This window comes from Cryptomeria japonica, chromosome 3 (genome assembly GCF_030272615.1).
Source record: "Cryptomeria japonica chromosome 3, Sugi_1.0, whole genome shotgun sequence".
Taxonomy (NCBI): domain Eukaryota; kingdom Viridiplantae; phylum Streptophyta; class Pinopsida; order Cupressales; family Cupressaceae; genus Cryptomeria; species Cryptomeria japonica.
Genome location: NC_081407.1, coordinates 879,408,775 through 879,433,966, shown reverse-complemented (window position 1 = coordinate 879,433,966; position 25,192 = coordinate 879,408,775). Strand labels below are relative to the sequence as shown.

General features: G+C 35.5%; 1 protein-coding gene across 2 annotated transcripts; it reads right to left on the bottom strand.

Annotated features, from left to right (window-relative positions):
* Window positions 1–2,874: 2,874 nt before the first annotated feature.
* Window positions 2,875–21,046, bottom strand: LOC131070774 (uncharacterized). Of its 2 annotated transcripts, none has more exons than XM_058006417.1 (4): window positions 20,584–21,046; window positions 20,331–20,474; window positions 20,096–20,247; window positions 2,875–3,465 (listed from the first exon to the last, which is right to left on the bottom strand). In XM_058006417.1, the coding sequence occupies exons 1-4, from the start codon at window positions 20,649–20,651 to the stop codon at window positions 3,065–3,067; spliced, it is 765 nt and encodes a 254-aa protein (XP_057862400.1). In that variant the 5' UTR covers window positions 20,652–21,046; the 3' UTR covers window positions 2,875–3,064. The 2 variants fall into 2 exon arrangements, with proteins under 2 accessions (XP_057862400.1, XP_057862399.1); XM_058006416.1 differs by having other exon boundaries at window positions 2,877–3,465; window positions 20,331–20,480.
* Window positions 21,047–25,192: the final 4,146 nt, after the last annotated feature.

Here is a 25,192-nt window from a genome sequence, read left to right as displayed (position 1 = left end):
TGAACCGACATGAGCATTATGTGAACTAGCATTAGCCTTATGTAAACTGGCATGAAGACATAATGATATTGTATTTTGTCATTGATGTCAATGTGAGACATAGTGTGAACCGGCACATGAGATAAGTGAAGAAAGAGATACCGGCATATGTGTGAACCGGTATATGCCAAAGTGAAGCGGCACATTTGTTCAAAGTGAACCGGCATGCAGTTATGGGAACCGGCACATGGAAGCACTGTATGACTACCAATTGGTAAGGTAGCTTCCACTTCGGGGTTTCCGGTTGGAGTATCTCAAGTCTGTGTGACTCAATCGGTGATCTTTGTGTGATGAGTTAGCAGTATGATGGAGGACAGATCGTGTTGCCATGTAAGCTCTGTGGGCATGAAGGATCTTGCATAAAGAAGACTATTCCTATCTACCTCGGGAATGTACAAAGTCTGTCAAATGGTGATAACGCGTGATGGGTTATTAGCCGCCATGAAAATGGTGGATAATGGACGATGGAGAATGTCTTGAGATTGACTCAAGACTGGTGCATTTAATGCAGTATGTTTCAATGGTCAAGATCGAACCGTTTGAATTGCTCAACCTAACAGGTATAGGGTTTAAGGTTTTTGCTACCAACTTGTATGTTCCCTATAAGATCAGTGTTAGGTTTTTGTCTAAAGTTGTTGGCAAAAGTTGTGAGTGTGTATCCAATGAAAGTGATACAAGATTCTTACCAGACCATAGGAGAGAAGAGATACCTGCAAAGTGTGTGTGCAGAAGGAAAAAAGGAGCCTAAACGGATCTGTATTAGTATTAACTGTTAACAGATCATTGTAATCCCTATTGATCTCTAACCACTTCAATAGTTGTAAAATCCCCTAACAGGGTAGCCTTAACTAGCTTGATTCAAAATCCCTTAAGTCGGGTGGTCTTAACTGGCTTGTTGTAAATCCCTTAACCGAGTAACTCGAAGCTAGAGAAGCTTAGGAGATCCTTTCAGCTATTGAGTTCTTAAAATCCTCTAACAAGGTGACCCTACCGGGTTTAACCCTTAACCGGGTGATCCCTAACAGGATTGGTTCCTACCAGAACCTAAATTGTAATGTTCTTAACCGGACAAGGCTCCTAACAAAGTGGACTTCTAAAGAGTTCAAAAAGCGGCTTGTGGGTATTCATCCCCACCGTGGTTTTTCCCAGTTGGGTTTCCACGTGAATAATATGTGTGCCATGTGAAACGCTTTTGTCTTGTGATGCTTTGTTTTATCTGTTATGCACATGAAGTTTCTATGTTTTATGCCTGTCTATAAAACATATTGAACTCACTGTTGTAAAGATTTGATGGTTAAGTTTACTAGTTCATGCATGAGAATATTATGATAATGTGGTATTGAGCTAAGAGAAAAGCTTAGTGAGTGACTGGTTCATGACTGATTGAGCTATACTGGATGCTACCGGTTGCACTCTGTTTTACCGGTATCTCTGTTTATCAGTCATTGAAAGTGTTTGTTGTCAAACTGGTTTTGAAGATATTTGTTCCTATACTGATTCATCCCCCCCCTCTTAGTACTAGTTTGGTACTAGTGGTTCATCATTGAGTTATCAAATTATACTCACGATCCATCTTTAGATAAAAGTACATTAGCCTCAAGAATTTCATTAAGGAATCATTTTGTCTACTTTGTTATAACTAGAGCAACAATCAGACCCTAGTTGATAACAAATGATGACTCCACAAATTTACTTAAACGCAACTAGATTTATTAGATTATAACAAGTTCCTGCCAAAGATGCAAGAACGGTTTTGTTTTTTGTCTACTTTGTGTACTATCTTTGTTGAGCCCTTTATGATGGTTCGTAAGTAAACCATGAAGAGAAGGCAGCATAATACTGAATAGACGACCCAACTTATTGGAGAAAAGTGACAGACTCTGTGGATCACAAGCATAGACGTAGTCTGTAACCTCGATTGTCATGTTTGGATGAGTTTCAGCTATTTTTCATCTATTTGAAGCTTGGATTCTGACCTAACACCTCTATTTGAAGCTTCCAACTTAAAATGCCTCCAAAGCATCCATCATTATAAAGCTTACCTATTTTCTTTGTACCCATGAAACGTTTTGTTGTTTCAAGCTTAAATATTCACTTTATACCCCTGAAGTATTTTATCAGTTTGAAGATTTGTATCTTGTGGATACTTAACTCACCATTTAACAATGCACAAGATGTATACTCTATCCCAAGTATATCTCTAAGATGATATAACATGTTATATCCTTGACACATTTATGTCGAGGGCCAGTCTTAAATCACACACACTAAGCAACATATTAAGTCTAGAGGATGTTAGTCAATTTTGAGTGTTTAACACCTTTTAAGTCTAGAAGTGTATTCTTAGTGTGACAACATACATTAAGAAACATATTAAGCCTAGAAAATGTATATTGATTAACTTCTCTAACTTTGAAAAGTGAGATTCAATAAGAATCAATTTTTGTTTCCTTCAACAAGGAAAAACAGATTGAAGCACCATTTAACTCATCTTAGCTTCAACATTGACAAAATGAAAATTTAAATTTTCAAATTATAAAAAATTTAAATTTAAATTTAGAAATGCAAAGATGATCCAGATCACATTCACACATAAATCTAATCTCAACTAATAAATATTAAATCTCTAAGATTAAAAATAACAAAACAGAAATATAATAAAATTATGAATCAAATTTATATCAAAGCATGCCACTTGTGAACTTATTACTAAATTTAGAACACTAATGGCCTAAGGAAACTGGCATGGGTGGGCAATATTCACCATTACAAGCATAAAATAAATTAAAATTAGCACATTGAGAAACATCAGTATTCTTGTAATGAAAAGCACGATTGATATTACTATTTTACATAAACAACACTATTCATACATAAATAAAATTTGTCCATTAGGGTCCAGATGTTCCTCGAGCAGCTCCTTATTGACTTCTCATGATAATGGATCATAAATTTTGATTAAAAAATTAGATATAAAAATAGCTACTCAGTCAAATCCAGAAAAAATAATAGTTCAATCAGACTATTATTTAATACCAGCTTCCATGTCCCTTAGTTCCCCAAGATGAAAGTATTCTGTACTGCCCCTTGGTATGCCCAAGACAAGAGATGCTCTGTGGAGAAGGCAATGTCTGCAAGTGGGACAGGAGTGAGAAAGAAGCCATTTGTCCACACAATCCATATGGAAACTGTGCTCGCAACTGGGCAACACCCTCACTCTTTCCCTATGCATGAAATCTGTCAAACAGATTGGGCACTCCATGCCTTGAATGTCTGGTCTGAGCTTGCTGCACACAATGAAAGGAAGTGATTTTATGGACTTCTTCTTCAGCCAAGTATTTGCTAAACTGGCTGCTGTCTGCCCCTCATGTGACCTCCAGAAGTAATGCCATGGGACAGTTGACATAAAACCCACAAAGAACATCACTGCAGAGAGCAAAACAATAAGAGAGATGATGGTATTTTCATAAATGTAAAGATTAATCATTGTATCCTGGCTTTCATTCAACAAGCCAACAACATTGGTGGATTCTTCTAATTTAGAAAGACTAGAACTTTCCACTAAAGGAAACCAACTTTTGACTCGTATAGAGAAACAAGGATCCTAAAAACAAGACTCTTGAGAAACAAAATCCTTGAAAATTTGAAGGTAAACAGTTGTGGACAGAGAAGAACAAAGCTAATACAATTCTATAGAAAAAAACTTTCCAGGACCATGAATGATTTACAACTCATGTTTGATGCATATACATTGGGTTGCAATCTTATCCAAGTTCTAGAGAGCAGAGCAGCCTGGAACTACAATACAATTCGGTCTAGCCCACTGTACGAGAATATTTTCAATAGAATCATTCATTCTTTCTTTCTTTTCAAATTCATAAGTAGCGTAGACTGTACTCTTCCAAACTGTGGACGATTTCTAAGAGCCCCCCTTTGATTTAAAATAGCAAGTGGGTAATACGGGAGATTCACACTGCATAGCCTTTTTTGCTAGAAAAAAAAACGAAAAAAATCCCTTATATTACTTTCTTTCATTCTTTATCTATAAACTATGGTTGGCTTGATATCTTATGTCTGTTTTTCTAGTTAGCTTGATATCTTATGTCTGTTTTTCTAGTTATTTTGCTATTACACTGCACAATTTTGAAATAAAAAAAGGGTGAAAATTTATTTAAAGCAGAAAAAATACAACATCAAGACATCAAACCGTCCTGTCAAGATCTACTAAGTGATCTAACTGAAGAGACAAATCCAAGAGTAACTGTTTCTTATCCCATTCCAGATCAGAAGTCCATTTGGCCAGACAGTCCGCAACACCATTCCACTCTCTTGGAATATGCAAAAAAAGTAACAAAATCCAAAGAAGCACTCAAAATGAAGAATCTGGTTAACAACCAAAATTAAACTGAACATTCCCCAAACTATCTCTACCAACACCACCAATACCAGCAGGACCAGGGTTTCTCTGACAGGACCCATCCGTTTTGATTTTTAGAGTACCCTACAGAGATGGACTCCACCTCCCCACCCTATTTATTTTCCCAAGAGAATGTCTGCATCTATTTCTCATAAGCTGATGTTGTTAGGGTAAGACACTGATTTTGTAACAGTTTCCCATTGTATTAAGCAAGCATTTTACTAAACATTATTAGATATATTATCCACATACTATTCATTTCCAGTCTCCTTCTGTCCGATGAAGTCTGATTTTGCAATTAACATTTCTAGCATTGTTGCCTTAATCAAATTGTATAAATTTGATGTCGCTTGGAATTGGAAATTGTTGACAACTACTATTGAAGCCTTTGCAAGGTCTCATAATGAGATTGTGAAACTTAGACAAAGAGGAATGATATGAAAACAAATGCCAAATCTTAAAAATGTATTAGACCATTTGACGTACACAGAAAATATATTTCAAAAATTAATAGAAGAATGAGCACACAGCTTCCTCAAGCACATATCTCTGTGACCACCATGTTTTGAGACCTCGGACAGAGCGTCTGTGAGAAGAAACCCACAATAATGTAACCTACGTCCCACGACCATTGTTACTTTCTATCATTGAATAGATACAATCCACCACATGAAATCAAATCTTAATTGATATATCACCAACCATGGCTTTGGATGCACTCTTGATCTCTAATTTCCTAAGGAATACAATTCTCGACAATTCAAGAACAAAGGCTAAAAATGCTCAATTTTTCTAACACCTTTGCATTAAATGCATATACGAACTTTAAATTTTAGCCTTTGATCTTTTGAGATGACTGAGATCAATGGGCAATATGCCTTGCACTTTTACCTTATGCAATGAAATTCGACGGGCATCAAGTTTAAGCCCATAATCTGATACATGGTAGTACTTTAGGATTATCATCCACATGGCCTGACAACTATCACATGGTGCAATATAATATTAGCATGTGGATGACAAGAGTAACAGGTCAGTCAAGTGTTCTCTAGAGTCGCAACACGGGTGGAATGAGTCTGTAGATATATTTTGATGAGCAATATTTGTTAATTTGCACCTTCAGCTATTGTCCCATGTTGTTTTGGGGTTTGTTTTAGGTGATTGAATAATTATATTTTCTGCTAATTGAAATCTGAAAATCTGAATTCTTCTATATTATTTATTTGAGTTTTTCTTGATGGGTTTTGTATCTGTGTTTTGTTGGCATTATGTGAACCGGAATGAGGACATAATGACATTGTATGTAGTCATTGATGTCAATATGGTGAAAAGGTGAGAACCGGTATAACACTGTGAACTGACATTTGTGCCAAAGTGAAGCAGTGTGTTTGTTCAAGGTGAATCGGCATATGGTTATGGGAACTGGCACATGGAAGCGCTGTATGACTACTGGTTGGTAGTCTCAACTTCAGGGTTTCCGATTGATGTGCTTCAAGCCTGTGTGGCTCAACCGGTGACTTTGTGTGATGAGTTAGCATGTCAACGAAGAACAGATCATGTTGCCACATAAGCCTTGTGCGCATGAAGGATCTTGCATGAAGGAGATTGTTCCTATCTACTTCAGGAATGTGCGAAGTCTGTAAACGGTGATAACATATGATGGGTTATCAGCCACTATGAAATCGATGGAAAATGGACGATGGAGATTGGATCAAGACTGTTGCATTTAATGCAGTGTGCTCAACGGTTAGGATTGAACCGTTTGAATTCCTTAACGTAATAGGTTTTAGGGTTTAAGGTTTATGCTACCGACCTATCTATTTTTTTATAAGGTCGATGTTGTGATTCTTTCTGAGGTTGTTGGCAAAAGTTGTGTGTGTGTATCCAAGAGAAGGGATACGTGATTCTTGCCAGACCAAAAGGAGAGAAGTGATACCTGCAGAGTGTAAGTGCAGAAGGTGAAGAGGAGTTTAAGCGGATCTGCATTGGCATTGAGTGTTGTTACCAGATCATTGTAATACCTGTTGATCTCTAACCACCTCAACAGTTGGAAAATCCCTTAACAGGGTAGCTTTAACCAGCTTGCTATAAATCCTCTAACAAGGTGACTCAAAACAATTGAGTTCTTGAAATCCTCTAACAAGGTAACCTATAATGGGGTTTAACCCTTAATCGGGTATTCTAGCCATCCCTTAACCGGGTGATCCCTAATAGGATTGGTTCCTAATAGAACCTATTGTATCAGTCTTTAACCGGACAAGGCTCCTAACAGAGCAGACTTCTAAAGAGTTCAAAAACAAGCTTGTGGGTATTCATCCCCACCATGGTTTTTCCCAATTGAGTTTCCACATGAAAAATATGTGTGTTATGTGTGATGTCTTCCTCATGTGATTCTTTGTTGTTTTCTGTCAAGCAGTAAATCATGTTGATCTAGTGGCTCATATGTATATCTTTGATGGTAGATTATTTGTTCATGTATTAGGGTGAAATGGAAATGAAGTGTTAGAGTATATGAGAAGATAGGTATCAACCAGTTTATGCTTTTCTTAGCTATTCTGGGTTTTTGCCAGTTGTACTCTGTTTTAGGACCGGTGTTACTATTTGTTTGTCAATGCACAGTGTTTGCTGACAAACCGGTTTAAGAGTGTATTTTTATCTGTACTGATTCACCCCCCCCCTCTCAGTACTTGTTTGGTACTATTCTTTCATCATTGAGTTATCATGTTTAAGCTATTTCCAAGGATATATTAAGAGGCCTACTTTCTACTTTCTTCTTTCTTTCTATCTTTTTTTTTCTTTTTCCTTTTTCTTTTTTGGGTTGGAATCATTTTTATTGAAATTCATATTATTCAGAGATTAAGCTGAAAATTCATATTAAGATTTGGACAAGGTTGTAATTAATTTGGATTCATGTTGTTTTAGTTAGATTTTAAATTTGATTAAAACAATATTTCATTTTCAATTTTTTGTGGGTCATTGTAATAAATGTTTATAAATAGTCATTGCCTTTAAGATAAATGATATCAATTTAAAGTAAATTTAGTTTGTTAGTATAGAAAGAAAAGAAAGAAAGATTGTTTTATAGTCTACATATGAGATCATCTGTATGTGGGTCTACTAGTACTATAGGACTACCATGTACATCTTGTGGGAGACACCTAATTGTGCTACAAACGATGTGTGCATACCATACCCCCCTATTGCATTTAAGCTTGTGACCTCTCTTTGAACTTATAATATTGAACCTGAAACCAAGAGGGATTTTATACCTTACAGTTCTCGGCATTTAGTGGTCAACACTACCCATAATTTCCAGCATGCATACTAATGATTGCATGGGTTTTGAATGAATGTTTTGCTACATGCACATACTTTCATAGGGTCATCTACCCATATTTAGTGGCTGCAAACCCTATTGAGGTTTAGCAAGCCTTCTCCACTATATGTATGTGTGCATATTTTCTTGGAAAGTTGGAGATTCTATTTGTATTAGGTTTTGTAACATAGTTTTGCACTCAATTAGGAAGAATTGTAATTAAATTTGTGTTTTATTTTTTTATTGAAGTCAAGCTCAATTATCTCCTTATTAATTAAGATCATCTAAATATTAGTTTTTCATAAACTTCAACTTCATAAATTTGGCCATCTTTTTTTAATAATTATTTAAATTATTGAATTTTTTTGTAATACTTCAATTGGACTATCTTTTCTTGGCTATGGAGAATTCTATTTTTTTGTAGTTGACCTCAATGAAGATTTACATTTTTTAATTTTGATCTATCATGTCAAGAGTTAATATTTTGACTTTTGCCAATGAATCATATCACTAACATACTATATTAAATATAAATATATTAATATATGTAGAGATGACTTTCTAGAAACGTTTATTACACTTTAGAAAATTGATGAAAATAAATATCTTATATTTTATATTTATTATTTTTTAATATTTATATACCGGTATTAATATGGCCCAATCGTTCATTTCACATTTGGGAGAGAGCATTTTCTACAAAACGTGATCCACTAAGCTTCACACAATGTAATACCAAATTGCCCAACGTATATGCTCCACATTAGTATTTGAGGATGAGTCTTAAACGCTATCACATCTAAAAGAGACTTGAGAATTGAACTCACGATGTGAAAAGGAACAAACAATGCAACTAGGTATCGCCAGCGAGCTACCCATAAAGGAGAAACATTCACTCCAACAAATATTATTTTGTGGGCAAATGAGAAGCCTCCATTTCAACATAAGGATCTATCAACCTAGTGACACATGTCAATATCTTGTCATCTTCCTACTTTTAAATGAGACTATACTACCAAACCCCAATATATTGTGCCCAATACGATGTAAATGCAGTCTATTATAGAATGTAGTTCATCACGGGCATAGATTTGGGCCCACTTTTAAGATAGTGATACAAAATGTAGCAGTGATGCAATGAAAGCTTGTTCTCTAGTAGATTAGAAAAAAATTCTTATCCCTACTTAATCACATATGTAAGAGGAATCATTCTCAACAAAATTAAAAAATGCCAGCAACACTAGCAGATGCACTACTCTAAGGTGATTCATCCAGATAGCTCATCAAACCTTTACACATATCAATAATACATGTTCTTGCAGACTCTTACTAAGGCATATAAAGTAAAATATATATGATCTGATATCTTGGCAGATGTAATATAATAATATTTAAACCTGTGAAAAGTTAAATGGGAGCCCTATTAGTGATAGACAAAAGGCAAGAGATTATATAAAATGAGAAAAATGGGTTGTATTGGGTCATCATTACGCAGGACTGATAAATCAATGAGACTCGGGGGATAAATCACACAACTTGAAAGAATCTCACTAACTCATCCAGTCACCTTCAAAAAAGAAAGAAAGATTTGAAGCATTTCAAATATTAAGGTTGACATGGCACAAAGATAATTCTTAATATTAAACAAAGTAGTAAATTAGTGTTAAAAAAATTGGAACATTTCTAATCACTCATCAAAATGAATATTTTGGTTTTTACTATGTTGGCTGGTTTTTTTGGATTGTATAAGTTAGATAATTTTTCATTAAATAAAAGAGGGGTAAAAATTTATTTAAAATAGAAGAAATACAAAGTAAGGGCATCAAACTTCCTGTCAAGATCTACTGCGTGATCTAACTGAAGAGACAAATCCAGGGGTAACTGACCCTTATCCAAAACATTCCAGTTATTCATATGATGAGAAGCCCATTTGGCCAGACAATTTGCAACACCATTCCACTCCCTAAGAATATGTGAAAAAGTAACAGAATCCAAAGAAGCACTCAAACGAAAAATCTCGATAACAACCAAAATTACCTGCCAATGAGCCTCTGCCAAGATAGTTTTACATTACACTTTTTAACTATTATTGCATTATATTTTAATGTTTTTATATGTTTTCAAGATTCATTTAGAATAATCTGAGAGGAATGTAAGAAATAAAGGAAGTAATTTTGTAGAGAAGTTGCTCAAAGATTTCAGATATGAACAAAACAACTTACTATTATTATATGATAATTAAAGTTTCAGAGATTTAACAAAATATCACATATTCTATGTGAGAAAAGAGTGTATGTAACAATCCAACAGTGTTTTATTAAAAAAGAAATTGAAAAAGTAGAATTAAAGATTTATGACACGGAGATCATGAATATTGGAAATCAATAAAGATCTACTAAAACATCTAATATTAATAATATATTGAAAAAGAAAGAATGTAACAAACCAACAGCTCTAATTAAAATGAGAATGTTAACAAAATTATCTGCCATCACTAATAAATGAACTAAATTAATAACAGTTTGTTTGATATTATTTCTATTTATTCTTGTTTCACTCCATGAATCCTTAACCCACAACATGATTAAAGTTGTCTAATCTATATAACTCCACCTTTTATAAACAGAAAGTTTTCACTAAATAAAAAATGGCTACAGAGTTCTAGCATATAAAAATCAGTTGTTAGACAACTACAGCAGCAGCTGAGGGAAGGAGCTGGGTCCCAATCATCCATTTTTCCATACATCAATGGAATCTGCAGCTTGTTAAGAGAGCTTCTTACTGTCATTCTGGTCACTGCCTTTGATGTGCAAGATAACTTTATCAATAAAACATGATAAAATTGTTTCTTTCCAGTTCAAAGGAATTTTGTATCGAGATCATTACAGGATTTTCTGAGAGAGGTGTTTTGTGCTCACTGCAGGATTATCAGCTTTAAAGAATTTTATATCAAACTAACAGAATCATTTAAATATTTTATATTAGAGAATGAGTGGGGAAAAGTTTTTAGGGCAAGCGTCAATAACTATTCCTGATAAGATACCAGCGTCATTCTCTATCATATTGGATTTTTACAATCAGTAAGATTTGACATCTGTAATAGACATATTAATTGTACAGTTAGACAGTTTTTCATTACTCTTTAACTATTACTGTCTTCTATTTTGATGTTTTCATATGTTTTCTAGATTCATTTAGATTAATCTGAGAGGAATGTGAAAAATAAAGCAAGTAATTTTGTCAAGAAAGTAGTTCAAAGATTTCAGATATGAATAACTATTATATTATATTATGATAATTAAAGTTTCATTTTAACAAAATATGAACAACTATTATATTATGATAATTAAAGTTTCATAATTTTAACAGAATATCACATATTCTATGTGAGAAAAGAACATGTAGCAATCCAACAGCATTCTATTTATATTTATTTTTTAAAAAGGTAGATTTAAAATTTTATAACACCAAGATCATGAATTTTCTACTAAAACTCTAATACTAATAGTGTATTGAGAAGGTCAGAATTGTAACAACCCAATGTTAAAAAAATGTCTTCTATTACTAACAAACTGATTAAATAAATAATAATTTATTTGATATTATTTCAATAAATAAAAACCTAATTTATTTAGTCTTGTTTCAGTCGATGAATCCTTAATCCAACATGATTAATTTTGTCTAATCTATATAGCTCTACCTTTTATAAACAGCATGTTTTCACTTAAAAAAAATTAAGAATTTTCAACTATTTGCTTTCTTCTTCTCTGCTCTGCAATCCCTATCACTCATTTATGTATGTTCATATGGTGGAATCATACCACAAGATTATGGGACAGTGAATGTGATCAGGAAACAAAGATATAACCATCAAGAACGTTCATCCAATAGCGTACTATTAAGGAGAGGACAGACATAATAGACAAATCATTTTGATGGGTACCTTTATTTAAGGACATATATCAAATAGCTTATTATTAAGAGAGAGAACAGCTTCAAATACTTATACTCTCGATTCTTGTTGATCCACAAAGGAAAATTGATGTGATTCTAATTGTTTTTCTTTCCGAAGCATTAATGTCTAAGGACAAAGTAATCAAGAACATAAATTACATTGTACCGTCTACATTACCGTAGCCATTAGAGTGGAGCAAGTGAAGGAGAAAGATGTTCAATAGACGAAATCTGTTGTGATAAGACTATTGAAGGATTTCCAATGTAATAGGTGACCTAGCTTGTGTTTTCCCTCGTAGTGGTGATCACTATTGCTTTATCACGACCATCTCTTTCAACTCTTTTCTTATCATTACAATTGTTATTAGAGCATTTATAACCATACCTGCATAGAACTAATGGAGGTCTTGAGAGTGTAGAAGCAGCTCTAACTCGAACAAGCTACAGCTGAATGAGATACGTGTTTTGGATTTGGGTGGCTGTTGACAACTTTTTTATGAATAAGTAACAGTATTATCATTTATATAAAAAAAAGTTGTATACATGTTTATCAAAGAAAAGTGGGTTGATATGAAATCAGATCTTTGTGAGTCTACACGGGACAAACGCCTTGATCGAAATACATATAAAAATCAGTTAGACAATTACAGCAGTAGCAGAGGGGAGGAGGGTCCCAATCATTCGATTTATCCCATACACCAATGGGATTCGCCGCTTGTTAAGAAAGCTTCTTACTGGTTACAGTACAACTTCATTAATAAAAAATAATAAAATTGTTTCTTTTCAGTTTAAAGTAAATTTGTATGGAGATCATTACTGCGAGAGGTGTGTTGTTCTTATTGTAGGGTTGTCAACATTAAAGAATTTTATATCAAATTCATAGAATCATTTAACTATTTTATATTAGAATATGACTGAAATTGAAATTTTTTAAATCGAGAGTAAATATCTATTCTAAATAAGATATTAGTCTTATTTTTTATCATATTAGAACTTTACACTCAATAAGATTTGATATCTGTAATAGACTCATTCACAACCATTCAATTGCACTAAAAGACCAAATATCTATTGATCAAATACCCAATGTAATTTCCTTGCATCAACAAATGTCTATTCTTGTTTGTCTTGTCAAATTTTCTGAATGAGTGGGAAGTGGCAATCAATTCGTAGGGAAGCCACCCTAGAGCTATCAACTACAGTCATAACGTGTTCCTCACTCACGTGGGGAATTTGATTCCCCTCGAAGCGTAGCACATGATCTCATTAGAAAATGCATCACCCGCAAGGTAATTTCTTTGGAGTGATTAATAAGTCTTTAAAACCTAATCCACTTCAACGGCCACATAATCGCATTGTATGGCCTTTTTTTCTGCTCTACAGACCAGAAATGACAATGTAAATAGGGAATTTAATTTAAGCACAAAATGACAACCATTAATTTAACGGTAGCTTATATGCAAAGTTCTACTCGACGTTTCTTTTGTCAAGTTCGACCTGGTGTTGCTTACACAACATATACCCCAGTATTTAGGTTTTGTTGTTGACTTGATCTTCCAAGTCTCCATGATTTTTCTTCTTTTTTTTGGTTTGTTTTTCCTTTCCCTTCTGTGTGTTAAATTGTATGGGTTGGAATCTTCCCTTACCTTAATTAAAAGTATATATCGTAGTTTTCTAAATTCTGACCTATTTGTTTAAGTTGATTAATGTTTTAGTTTTCATTTGAGAATATCTTATTGTCTTTGTAAATGTATATTGGTATGTTGACAATTGATGAGAAAATATTTGTTTTGGTTTATGAATTCTTTTTGTAATCATTTTTTTGATCATTTGTATATAAGTATGTTTATAAATAGAGATTGTGTTTATTTTGCTAAATATTTATAGTCATTAAGATTATTTAAATTTTTAGTTTTTTTTTCTTAAATGTTGGCTTGTTATGGTTAGTTGTTAGACAATTAACTTATTTTTCCATGACACAAATTTTATTGGCAATCAATGTGTTGTCTCACATGCACAAACTTTGCCAATCATAGTCATAGAATAGTTGGGCTTAAAGAACACACACTAAGCTTTAACTAGTGTGTGTTGTCTCATGTGAGTTGTGCCTCAATTTTTCTCATATATTTCCATTTGTTTTCCTCATCTAGAATAATTGAAAACAAATGTTAACTTGTATCCTTTAATAGATATCAGTTTTGGACTTATATAAAATATTATATAATTTAAATATATTACAATATACATATATATATATATATATATATATATATATATATATTTTGATAAAAGTGGATGAAACCATTGAAATTATATTAATTTTTTTGTTTTTTACATGTGTCTAGTTCAAAGAGTGCCGAAGGGAAAGAACTAGTAAGAAAACCCTTCAGCATTGCTCAAGAAAACATAGGCCTATCTACCCATTACAAAATCCCATAGGCTCCCCAAAAACCCTCCCAGTTACATAGCCATCTGCATTAGATATAAAGTATATTATATATTATATCATATATAATAATACTTATAACATAATTAGCGAGTATATTATATAATATTACATGTATACATATATGTATGTAAATATGTTATATTTTATTATAATTATATTATATATATCAATAATATTACATATTATATTATATATTTTTGTGGACTTGTTGCGGCTTTTAAACTATAACAAATACTAATGAAGGACCATGATAATTGTAGGATTTTGCCAAGATCAAGGGCACAATGAAAAACATAAAAGAGACAATAGAATGACAAGAACAAACTGTATTCTCATCAATATATAAATGATCAACTGGATTAACCAATACAATGAATAGAGGCCTGTTTATATAGGCAAGACCATATGGATGTATGAGCACACAAATATGACATGTGACTCAATGAGAAACAAGGGTAGGTAAGAAATACTAAGGGTAGGTAGGAGAAATAATATAATATTCCACAAGAGGTGGATGACCCACCGAATGTGGAGTGTAACAGCAAAATAAGACCACAAAAGGTGGAATTTCTCCTACAAGCTCTATCCCTATGTGCACACTTCCCTAAGTGTCTCAAATCCAAACTACGAAGAGATGCATTATCCTAAGTTAACTTAAGTAAGTGTAATAATATCCAAAATGAATATTTATTTACACCAACACCCCCCTTTAAGTGCAACTTAGGGGAATGAAGACTCAAGTCAACAATGTAAGATGGGTCCTGGCTACTAGGCCATGATAGGTACCCATGTACAATATGCAAATGCAAGCAAAACTATGCAATGAAATCTCTCACAAACGGAGAAAGGGAGAAAACCCAGTGGGAAAAAACTCGCCCCCAAAAGAGAGATGAATCTACAAAACACTCTCAAAGAAGACGGACAAAACCTCAAAGCGGAAAAAGTCCCCCCCATAAGAGAGGAAGGAGAAGTTAGCTGACCGCCCCTAATGACACATCCCACACCCCCAAGAGAACTCGCAACTGCTGGAACTTACTCTCGGTGAAAGGTTTGGTGAATATGTCAGCAATCTGCTCTGCTATAGGACAATACTGCAAATCAATGACCTACTCTTGGATGAGCTCTCGGATATAGTGCATATGAATCTTGATGTGTTTGGTCCGCTAGTGTTGGACCAGGTTCTTCGAGATTGCAATAGCATGCTGATTGTCGCAATGTAGAACTGTCGGTCGCGGAGTGGTGAATCCAAACTCGGTGAGAATCTGCTGGAGCCAAATGGTCTTAGTCACTATGTTAACAGCGCATCGATACCCAGCCTCAGTCGAAGAGAGAGCAATAGCATGTTGCTTCTTGCTCTGCCAACAAATGGGGCCCGAACCAAGGTGAAAACTGTAACCAGAAGTAGACTTACGATCAACTAGATCGCCAACCCAATCGGAGTCTGTGTAACCAACCAAGCGAAGTCCTGTGCCTGCTGCATAGTGAATCCCATAGTGATGTGTACCTTGGATGTAATGAAGGATGAATTTGGCATCTTTCCAATGAAGTTCATGTGGTTCCTGCATGAAGTGGGAAACCATGCCAACTGCAAATGAAATATCAGGACGTGTATGAGTCAAGTAGATGACACTACCCACAAGTTGATGATACAAAGTGGCATCAACGGGTGGAGAAGAACACTGAGCCTCAAGCTTGACTCCTGAAAGAAAGGGAGTCGGGGCAAGCTTACAATCAGCCATATGAAAACGTGCAAGTAGATCAAGAGCATACTTGGGCTGCGATAGAGTAATCCCGCAAGGTGACTGTGAAATCTCTATCCCGAGAAAGTAGTGCAAAAGACCCAAGTCAATCATAGAAAATCTGTCATGCAAAGAAGATTTGACCCTGCTAATGATGGATGAAGTACTCCCTGTAATGATCAAGTCATCAACATAGAGCACAAGTATCAAGTGAGAGTCATCTTGTTGCAAAATGTAGACATTCGGATCGAAATGACACCTGGTGAAACCTGCAGAGAGAAGAAAGGAATCCATCTTGGCGTACCAAGCCTTGGGGGCCTACTTAAGGCCATAGAGAGATTTCCTTAGTCTGTAAACCAAGGAAGTATCCTGGATGAAACTCTGTGGCTACTCCATATAAATCTCCTCATCAAGATCACCATGAAGAAAAGCACTCTTCACATCCATCTGATGTATAGCCCAACCATGAGCTGCAGCAATAGCAAGTGTCAAACGAATGGAGTTCATCTTGGCTATGGGTGCAAAGGTCTCAGTATAGTCAACACCTACAACCTGTGAGAAACCTTTCACAACAAGCCGAGCCTTATACTTATCCACACTACCATCCGCTGCAAACTTGGTCTGATAGATCCACTTACATCAAACCATCTTTCTCCCCTTAGGGAGATGGACTAAATCCCATGTGTTGTTCCTCATCAAGGAACTATACTCTTCCTCCATAGCTTGGTCCCATTCAGGAACCCCTCATGCTTCCCTAAATGTCTATGGATCGGAAGCGGTAGCAATGAATGCATGTGGAAGATCCTGATGTTGTGATTGAGTTCTTAGTGTATCTGAAGGATCCCCAACAAGAGAACCCATGGACTCAAGTGTCTGTCGAGCCCAATGCGGTCTAGGTGGAGGTGGAGAATGAGGCTCCTCAACTGCAAGTGGACCCTGCGGAGGTGTTACCCTGCGAGTCGGAGTTGAGGGAGTCTCATCATCTGAATCACTAACATCACTAGCCACATTGGAGGAAGGTGGAGGAGGGAGAGAGGCTAAGCTAGGAGAGCTTTCCTCAAAGTGAACACTCCTCTCAATGAATACCTCATGTGTCTCTGGATCCATCAATCTGTATGCCTTAACACCCTCAAGATATCCAACAAATATGCAAGGCTGACTTTGAGGTTCCAATGCCTTGCGTTTCTGCAGAGGTATGCAAGCCCATGCTGGACACCCAAAGACTCTGAAATGTCTCACAATTGGTTTCCTACCAGCCCAAGCTTCAAAAGGAGTAATACCTTGCAAAGCTTTGTGAGGAACCCGATTCTGGATGTGTGTGGCACAACTGATAGCCTCTACCCAAAAGGCAGGATCAAAAGAACGTGCATGTATCACACAACTAGAAATTTCTTTGAGAGTTCCATTCTTGCATTCTGCAACCCCATTCTACTATGGAGTGTAGGCTACAGAATGCTGAAGATCAATCCCCTCAAATGTACAAAAATCCTCAAGTCTTTTGTTCACATATTTCCTTCCATTATCTGTGCGAAGAATCTTAACCACTTTCCCTGATTGCTTCTCCACATGAGTCTTGAAGTCCTGAAATCTATCAAATACTTCACTCTTATGAATGAGAAAGTAGACCCAAGTGAAGCGGGAGTAATCATCAATGAAGGTAAGAACATAGCGGGCCTTACTAAATGAAGGTGCTGGAAATGGACCTGCTACATCGCTGTGAACAAGTTGAAGAACTTCCAAAGCTCTCCAAGTTTTCCCTTTATCAAACTTCTCTTTGGGATGCTTGCCCATGGAACAACCTGAACATACACCCTCTAAAAAACTAATTCGAGGTAGACCTGTGACCATGTCTTTAGTGCTTAGCTGCTGAAGATAGCGGTAGTTGAGGTGATCAAACCGCTCATGCCATAGCTTACTTTCTGAATTTGAATGAGTAAGCAAGGCCCTAGAAGGTGAACTTGGCACAAAGTGGGAGAATGAATAAAGCCTTGATTTGTCATTGACTTGTCCCACTGCTACCAAGGCATCATCATCAAGTTCTTTTACCACAACTGAGGTGTTGAAGACTTTTGGCATGGAAGATAGCAAACCGGTTGGTACACCAATGGTGACTAGTTGCAAATTGACAAAGGAGGATGATTCCGCACTGGATGATGAGAAGGAATACCGATCAATGATTGGTAAATTGCACTATGTAGTGCATAGCAAACCGGATATTGCACATGCAGTTGGCATCACTGCAAGGTTCTAGAAGAGTCCAAGAGAATCTCACTTGAGTGCACTCAAGCGGATTATTAGGTATCTGAAGGGAACAATTGACTATGGATTGTGGTACCCATACAACAATAATTTCAATCTAAAAGTATTCACAGATGTTGATTGGGCCGGTAATGTGGATGACTGAAAGAGCACAACCGGTGGTGCATTCTTTCTCGGTGGTAGACTAGTCTGATGGATGAGTAAAAAGCAGAGTTGCATCTCTCAGTCTACAGCAAAAGCAGAGTATGTTGTAGCTTTCATGAACTGTACTCAGACAATCTGGATGAAGCATGTACTGGAAGGCTTCAAGATCCCTGTACCTGAACCGGTAAGTATATTCTGTGATAACACAAGTGCTATCAATATATCAAAGAATTCGGTTTTACATTCTAGAACCAAGCATTTTGAGCTTAAGTATCATTTCTTGAGGGAAAAGGTTTAGAATAAAGAGATTGCACTGGAGCATGTGTCCAGTAAGGAGCAGTTAGAAGACATATTCACCAAGCCTCTCCCAAAGACAACATTTGTGCATTTGAGAGGTGAATTAGGGGTATTGCCCCTTCAGGAGGTGAACTAAAAGTGGTTGTTCCACATCAATCAGGTACTAGATAGACAAATCTTTGGTTGATTGGTGTGTTTAAGAATGCTGCTCCTCAGGGGGAGCAGCATGAGGAAACAGTGATGATTGTACCTCCACTTTGGCATTGTTGTCATAGGGGGAGAAGAAGTGAAGCGAATGGGGAGAAGATGTGAAGCAGAGAAGATATCTTTTGTATATTGCCATCAATGCCAAAGGGGGAGATTGTTGGCATTATGTGAACCGACATGAGCATTATGTGAACTGGCATTAGCCTTATGTAAACTGGCATGAAGACATAATGATATTGTATGTTGTCATTGATGTCAATATGAGACATAGTGTGAACCAGCACATGAGATAAGTGAAGAAAGAGATATTGGCATATGTGTGAACCGGTATATGCCAAAGTGAAGTGGCACATTTCTTCAAAGTGAACCAGCATGCAGTTATGGGAACCGGTACATGGAAGCATTGTATGACTACCGGTTGGTAAGGCAACTTCCACTTCGGGGTTTCCGGTTGGAGTATCTCAAGTCTGTGTGACTCAATCGGTGATCTTTGTGTGATGAGTTAGCAGTATGATTGAGGACAGATTGTGTTGCCATCTAAGCTCTCTGTGCATGAAGGATCTTGCATAAAGAAGACTATTCCTATCTACCTCGGAAATGTACAAAGTTTGTCAAATGGTATTATTAGATACTAAATTAATAAATAATTTCTTTGGTATTATTTCAGTCAATAGAACCCCAATTTAATTAGTCTTATTTCAACAAAAGAATTTTAATCCCTAACATGATTAAAGAAGTCAAATCTATATACTTCTACTCTTTTATGATAAGAAGGTCTGTAAATAATGTTTAGAGTTTCCAATTTATTTTTTATTTTTATTTATTTTTTCTTATCTTCTTTGTCATCAATCCCCCCACACAAATCATACAAGTACATTGGAGAGGAAATTTGTTCCGGAAACTAGAATATACAATTTTTACAACAAAAGCCGAAAAGGAATGGTTATGGTGTGTCCAACAGAACATTGAACATCAAGAATGGTCATTCCAGAAGACTAATCAGACAAATTATTTTGTTAAAGTACCTTTATTTATCTGCATATATCAAACAGCTTAATATTAAGAGAGAGAACAGCTTCTAATATTTATAATTTTGATTCTTATTGATCCTCGAAATGGGAATTAATGTAATTCACAATGTTTTTCTTCCTGAGGTATTAGCACCTAGAGCCAAAGTAATTAAACATAACATACATTACACCCTCTACATTACTGGAAGCCATTAAAGTGTCCAAGTAGAGCAAGTGAAGGAGAGTAATGCTCAAAAGATGAACCAGTTGGTGGTGGATTTCCAATGTAATAAATGACTGAACTCTCGTGATTGTGTTTTCCCTCGTACGTGGTGATCACTATTCCCTTATCATGCGCATCTCTTTCTACTCTTTTCTTAACTTTACAATCGCTATTGGAGCATTTGTAATAATTCCTGCACATAACTAATGGAGGTGTTCACGATATGCAAGCAGCTCTAACTCGACAAAACTATGTAGAGATGATTTAGAAAAGTACCTGGGATTAGGGTTGCTATTTACGACCTTCTTCCCATACTTTCGCCACTTGTACCCATCATCCAAAATGTCTACTTTGGATCGGGTCATAAACGCATATCTAGCAGCTCCTTGAGAAATCTCCTCACTCTTCTTCTTCTTGTCGCTGCTTCTGCCATTCAAGAGAAAATGTAATCAATGAAACATATATTAAAGCTAAACATAGTAAAAAAAATGATTTCTACTTTAAAAGAAATTTGTAGAGAGATCGTTACAGGATTGCTTGAGAGAAATGTGTTGGGTTGTCAATTTTAAAGGCCGTAATGTCAGATGAATAGGCCATTATTTTATCACTCAGCAAGACAAAGCCAGCTGTTTTAGAGGATTCCAGGCTTTAATTTCCCTGCAACTGAGAAGCTCCTTGTGGGAAAGGAGAGAAAATAAAAAGCCATTGAACTAGACCACATGAGAAAGTTAATATAAGCAATTGGGTAAAGAAAGGAAGGGACGATGAATGCGTGACTTGACTTGGAATTTGCAGCGAGGGCAACAATTCAACTTGACTGGTAATGTGCAATTTGATTTCCTGGAATCAACAAATGTCTATTGTGGTTTGTCTTGTCAAATTTTCTGGGCCAGAGAGAAACTTCGTTGGAGAAGGGAATTGTAAAGCAGCCGCCCTGTATCTATCAACCGACCATAGGCCTAACGTGCTCCTCACTCATGTGGGGAATTTGATTCCCCACGAAGCGTAACACATGATGTGATTATAAGATGCGTCACTTGCGCGGCAATTTCTTTTGAGGAACGAAAGGGTCTAAACCCTAATCCACGTTAAGGGCCACACATCACATCTTGTGGCTTTTGGTTTAGTCTATAGTCCAAAAATGAAAATGTGAAAGGGAGTGTTTTTCAGGTAAGAAGAGATCGAGGGTTAATGATAGCTCATATGTAATGCCCCACTCGACCTTTCTTTTCTCCAATTCGACCTCTTGTGACTTGCACATTATAGCCTATTGAACTATGGACCCTCTTGTTTAAGTGCTTTGATGCTTTAGTTTTTATTTATTTGAAAATATTGGTTTTGGTCCATGGAATCTTTTTCAAAATTTCATTTGGTGTTCTCTACATAATCATGTTTATATTAGGATTGTGTTTACTTTCTTAGTTTTTTTAAATGGTGGTCAATGTCATTCATATCAATCTTTTGATTTGTGTTTAGTTTTTTTAATTTTTCTTTGAGCTTATATTTTTATTTTAAGTTTATGTTGAACTAGTATGGTTTTTCATAAAATGCTTAAATTATATATTTATAGCACAAACATTATTAGCAATCAATGTGTGACTTAATGGATATAAGTTTAGTTGCTCATACTATATTTATTTGCAAGCTTGATGGTTGTATCTACATAATCATAAACCCTATTAAAATGTGGTGATCAAGTATTGATAAAATATTGAAATAACAAAAGGTGATATTCAATATCTTTGATTAGAATTTCTCAATGATTTTCTCATGCCCTTTGACCATGGCATAGTTTAACAACATTTTCTTTGATCATACGTGTCCAAGTTTTTTTTTGCACTGATTCATGTATCTAATTCTAATAGCTTAAGTATTTTTTTCTTAAATATAAAGGAATTAAATAACTGTCTTATGACCCCATAAGCATGGGGTTGGCTAGTTACATTATGTTTGGTCATAAGCCTACATTAGCTTCTAGACACCAGGGTGTCTCTTATGGGGACTAAAATGGCCAAACATAAAGTCTTGTGACTCTGATTCAAGCATTTAATCCTTGCTTGTTGATCTTGATACTATTTTCTTACACCATTAATTCTTAATAGTGTTTAATAATTTAGGTAGAGAAAGGATAATGGAATCCTATGTGGAGGGTATGAATGCCTAAGTTATTGCATACCATTGGATTGAAATGAATGTAATGGATCACACCATTGGAGAATACTTTAGAATGATAATGGCCAAACTCATGTATGCCCTTTGTTGGTGTGAATAAGGATATCCTAACTAGTTATTAGTTACCACCTATTCACACATGTTAAGTTTACTTAGGATAGCTTAGTTGTCACATGAAACAATCATTTAATATTTTTCATGTTAGTTATCCTAGGTGTCATTCTAGATAGAGATGAGTCATATTTATATGAATTTAATTTTGTCATATAGTAGTTGTAACTACAACTTCATCTCTTGCCTATCTAAGCAAGCTCATTTTTACATTGTATCATATCAGTTGATCATAAATTCATAGCAAGTACTTATCAAGCATTGCTTCTTGATCTCATTGTTCTTCATTTCTCAAGTTGCAACATTCTTGTGTGTGGTTGGATAGTTTATTGGTTCGATCCCTTGAAGTTTTTAGCTTCTTGATGGGCTCATAACTTCTCCAACTTGGTATCAGAGCTTCATCTAGCTAAATCACCTTCTCATTCAAAGAATTAAGCATTTGATAAGAGATCCATTATTTATCTCCCTATTGTCTAGTTCATAGAGTTGATATCAGTTCCGGATTGAAAATTCTTAGAATTTTCAGAAGTCACCTCACTCTATTGTTCCTAATTGTGGCAACATTTTCCTCTTTCCATATATCAGTTGTAGTGACTTATACACCTATAGCAACGAGAGAGATTGACTTATTATTTCTTGCCAAGTTCGATCTCTTATATTGCTAAGGTTTTATTTCTATCAAAGGTGTTTCTTCACATTGATATTGAGGAGCAATGACATTCATGTTTTTTCTGACTTAGAACCAAGGTCAGTCAATCATTATCAATCTCTCTTGCACCTTGAATACTAATTCTTCTCATCCAATCAGTGTTGGCAATTGACACTCATTGGATTCATATGTTGTCATCGATGGCAACAAGATTCTGTAGAAAGAATACACCGGCAGATACCGACAGATACCAGCACTAGCACCGACATTCAACACTTTAGTAAAGACGACATCAGTCTGGGATCCGAGAAAAGGTTTTATTTGTAAAATCATTTTGTAATTATTGTATAGAGCCGACATTGAATATCTTTTGTAACGCATTGTCAGCCAACATAAGGCATATTGTTTGTAAAAGGTATGTAAGTCAGTTTATTAGGTCATTTTGATATAGGACAATGAATACAATGAATGTGGAGAAGAAAAGTGATGCGAAGGATATGTATGTAGATCATTTGTCTGTGAAAGTAATATCATGCAATGGTCAGTAAATAGTTTGTAAAGGTTTCTTAGAGTAAGGGAGTCACCAGTAAAAGGGTTTAGGGTTTATGAACTGGTACAAAACAAAGCTATAACTAGAACTCTTTTTGGCATTACACATGCATTTTGTGAGTTCACCATTATTGTTTTCTCTCAGCTGAAGCCTGTAGTTAGTGAGACTCTTTTGTGCTGAGCAATGTTCTCTAGGCAGTGTGCCTTCCTGCATGTGCAAGCCCCCATGCTATGTAATATCTTTCATATGGATAGTGAATTGATATTATAGGTCATAGATCCCACCGTGGTTTTTTCTCTTTGAGGTTTTCCACGTAGAAAGTTTAGTATGTTATGGTGCTCATTCATGTGGCTGGTTTATTTACTTCATGTTATGTGTTTTCTTCATTTAATGATTTGTATGTGTATGTTATAATAAGGTAAAGTCTTATATCACCGGCAAAACACTGATTCACCCCCCTCTCAGTGTTCTTGGATTCCTTCTATTCCAATAATTGATATCAGATCCTGGTTCCTTGGAGGATATTTAACAACTTGAGGAAGGTCCTGAAACTGGAATAATTGAATATGGATATGGAGAAGAAACTTGAGATGACACTTGAGGATTATGATGGTGAAAGGTTGAAGAACTTAAAGATGCAAGATGAATTGAATTCTGCTAATGAATCCATTCTTGTTCTGCAAGAAAGGTTATCATTTGCTCAAGCTAGGAGGAAGGAACTTTTGCAAAACCAGGATGATGAAGAGAAAAATGCACTTAAGGAACAATGTCAGAAGCTAAGTCAACAAAACATGCTCATGAAGAATGAAATGCAAGACTTGGCTATGAGGATGCCAAAAGAAATTTCTGACAGAAAGAAGAAGGAAGAAAATCTTGTTGTATCTCTAAAGAACAAATTTGAAGAATGTGGTAGATGGCTCATGAGAATGATATGTTGAGAATTGATTTTATACAATCCCAAAATAATGAACAAGATCTTGAAAGACAAATAATGACTCTGAGAGATGACCTGACTACTGCAAGTGAGTATAAAGAAAAAATCAGGATTAGTGATGCACAACTGGATGATCTATTGAAAAGACAAAGGCAGAATGAAGATTCTAGAGGACTTGGATTTGAACAAGGTGAAATCTCCGGTACTGCAAATAAAGATCAAACAACCGGTATGCAGAACTCATCAAACTAGAGGAAACCGGTAAGGCAATCTAATGCTTACAAATTCAATGGTAGATACTTTGTTTGTAATAAATTTGGGCATATGGCTAAACAATGTAGAAATAGAGAAAATCAAAACTACAATTTAGTTCCTAGTCAATGCACAAATTGCCAAAAATATGGTCATAAGTCAGAAGATTGCAGAATGAATGTTAAGTGTCATGCATGTGGAAAGTTTGAACATTTGGCTAACCAATGCAGATCAAGGAATGACACCGGATATGGCAAAGAAATTCAAAAGAAAAAATTTACATGTTATGCATGCAACAAAATAGGTCATATTGCTAAGTACTACAGAAGAAAAACTAAACCGATTAGCAATGACAAAGAAAATGAGAAAGGAAAGAAGAAGGTAGATGAATTACATCAAGATCACACCAAGAGATGGGTTAGAAAGTTTGAAGAACCAAGTGGAGATGCAACTACACCAGTAACTCCACC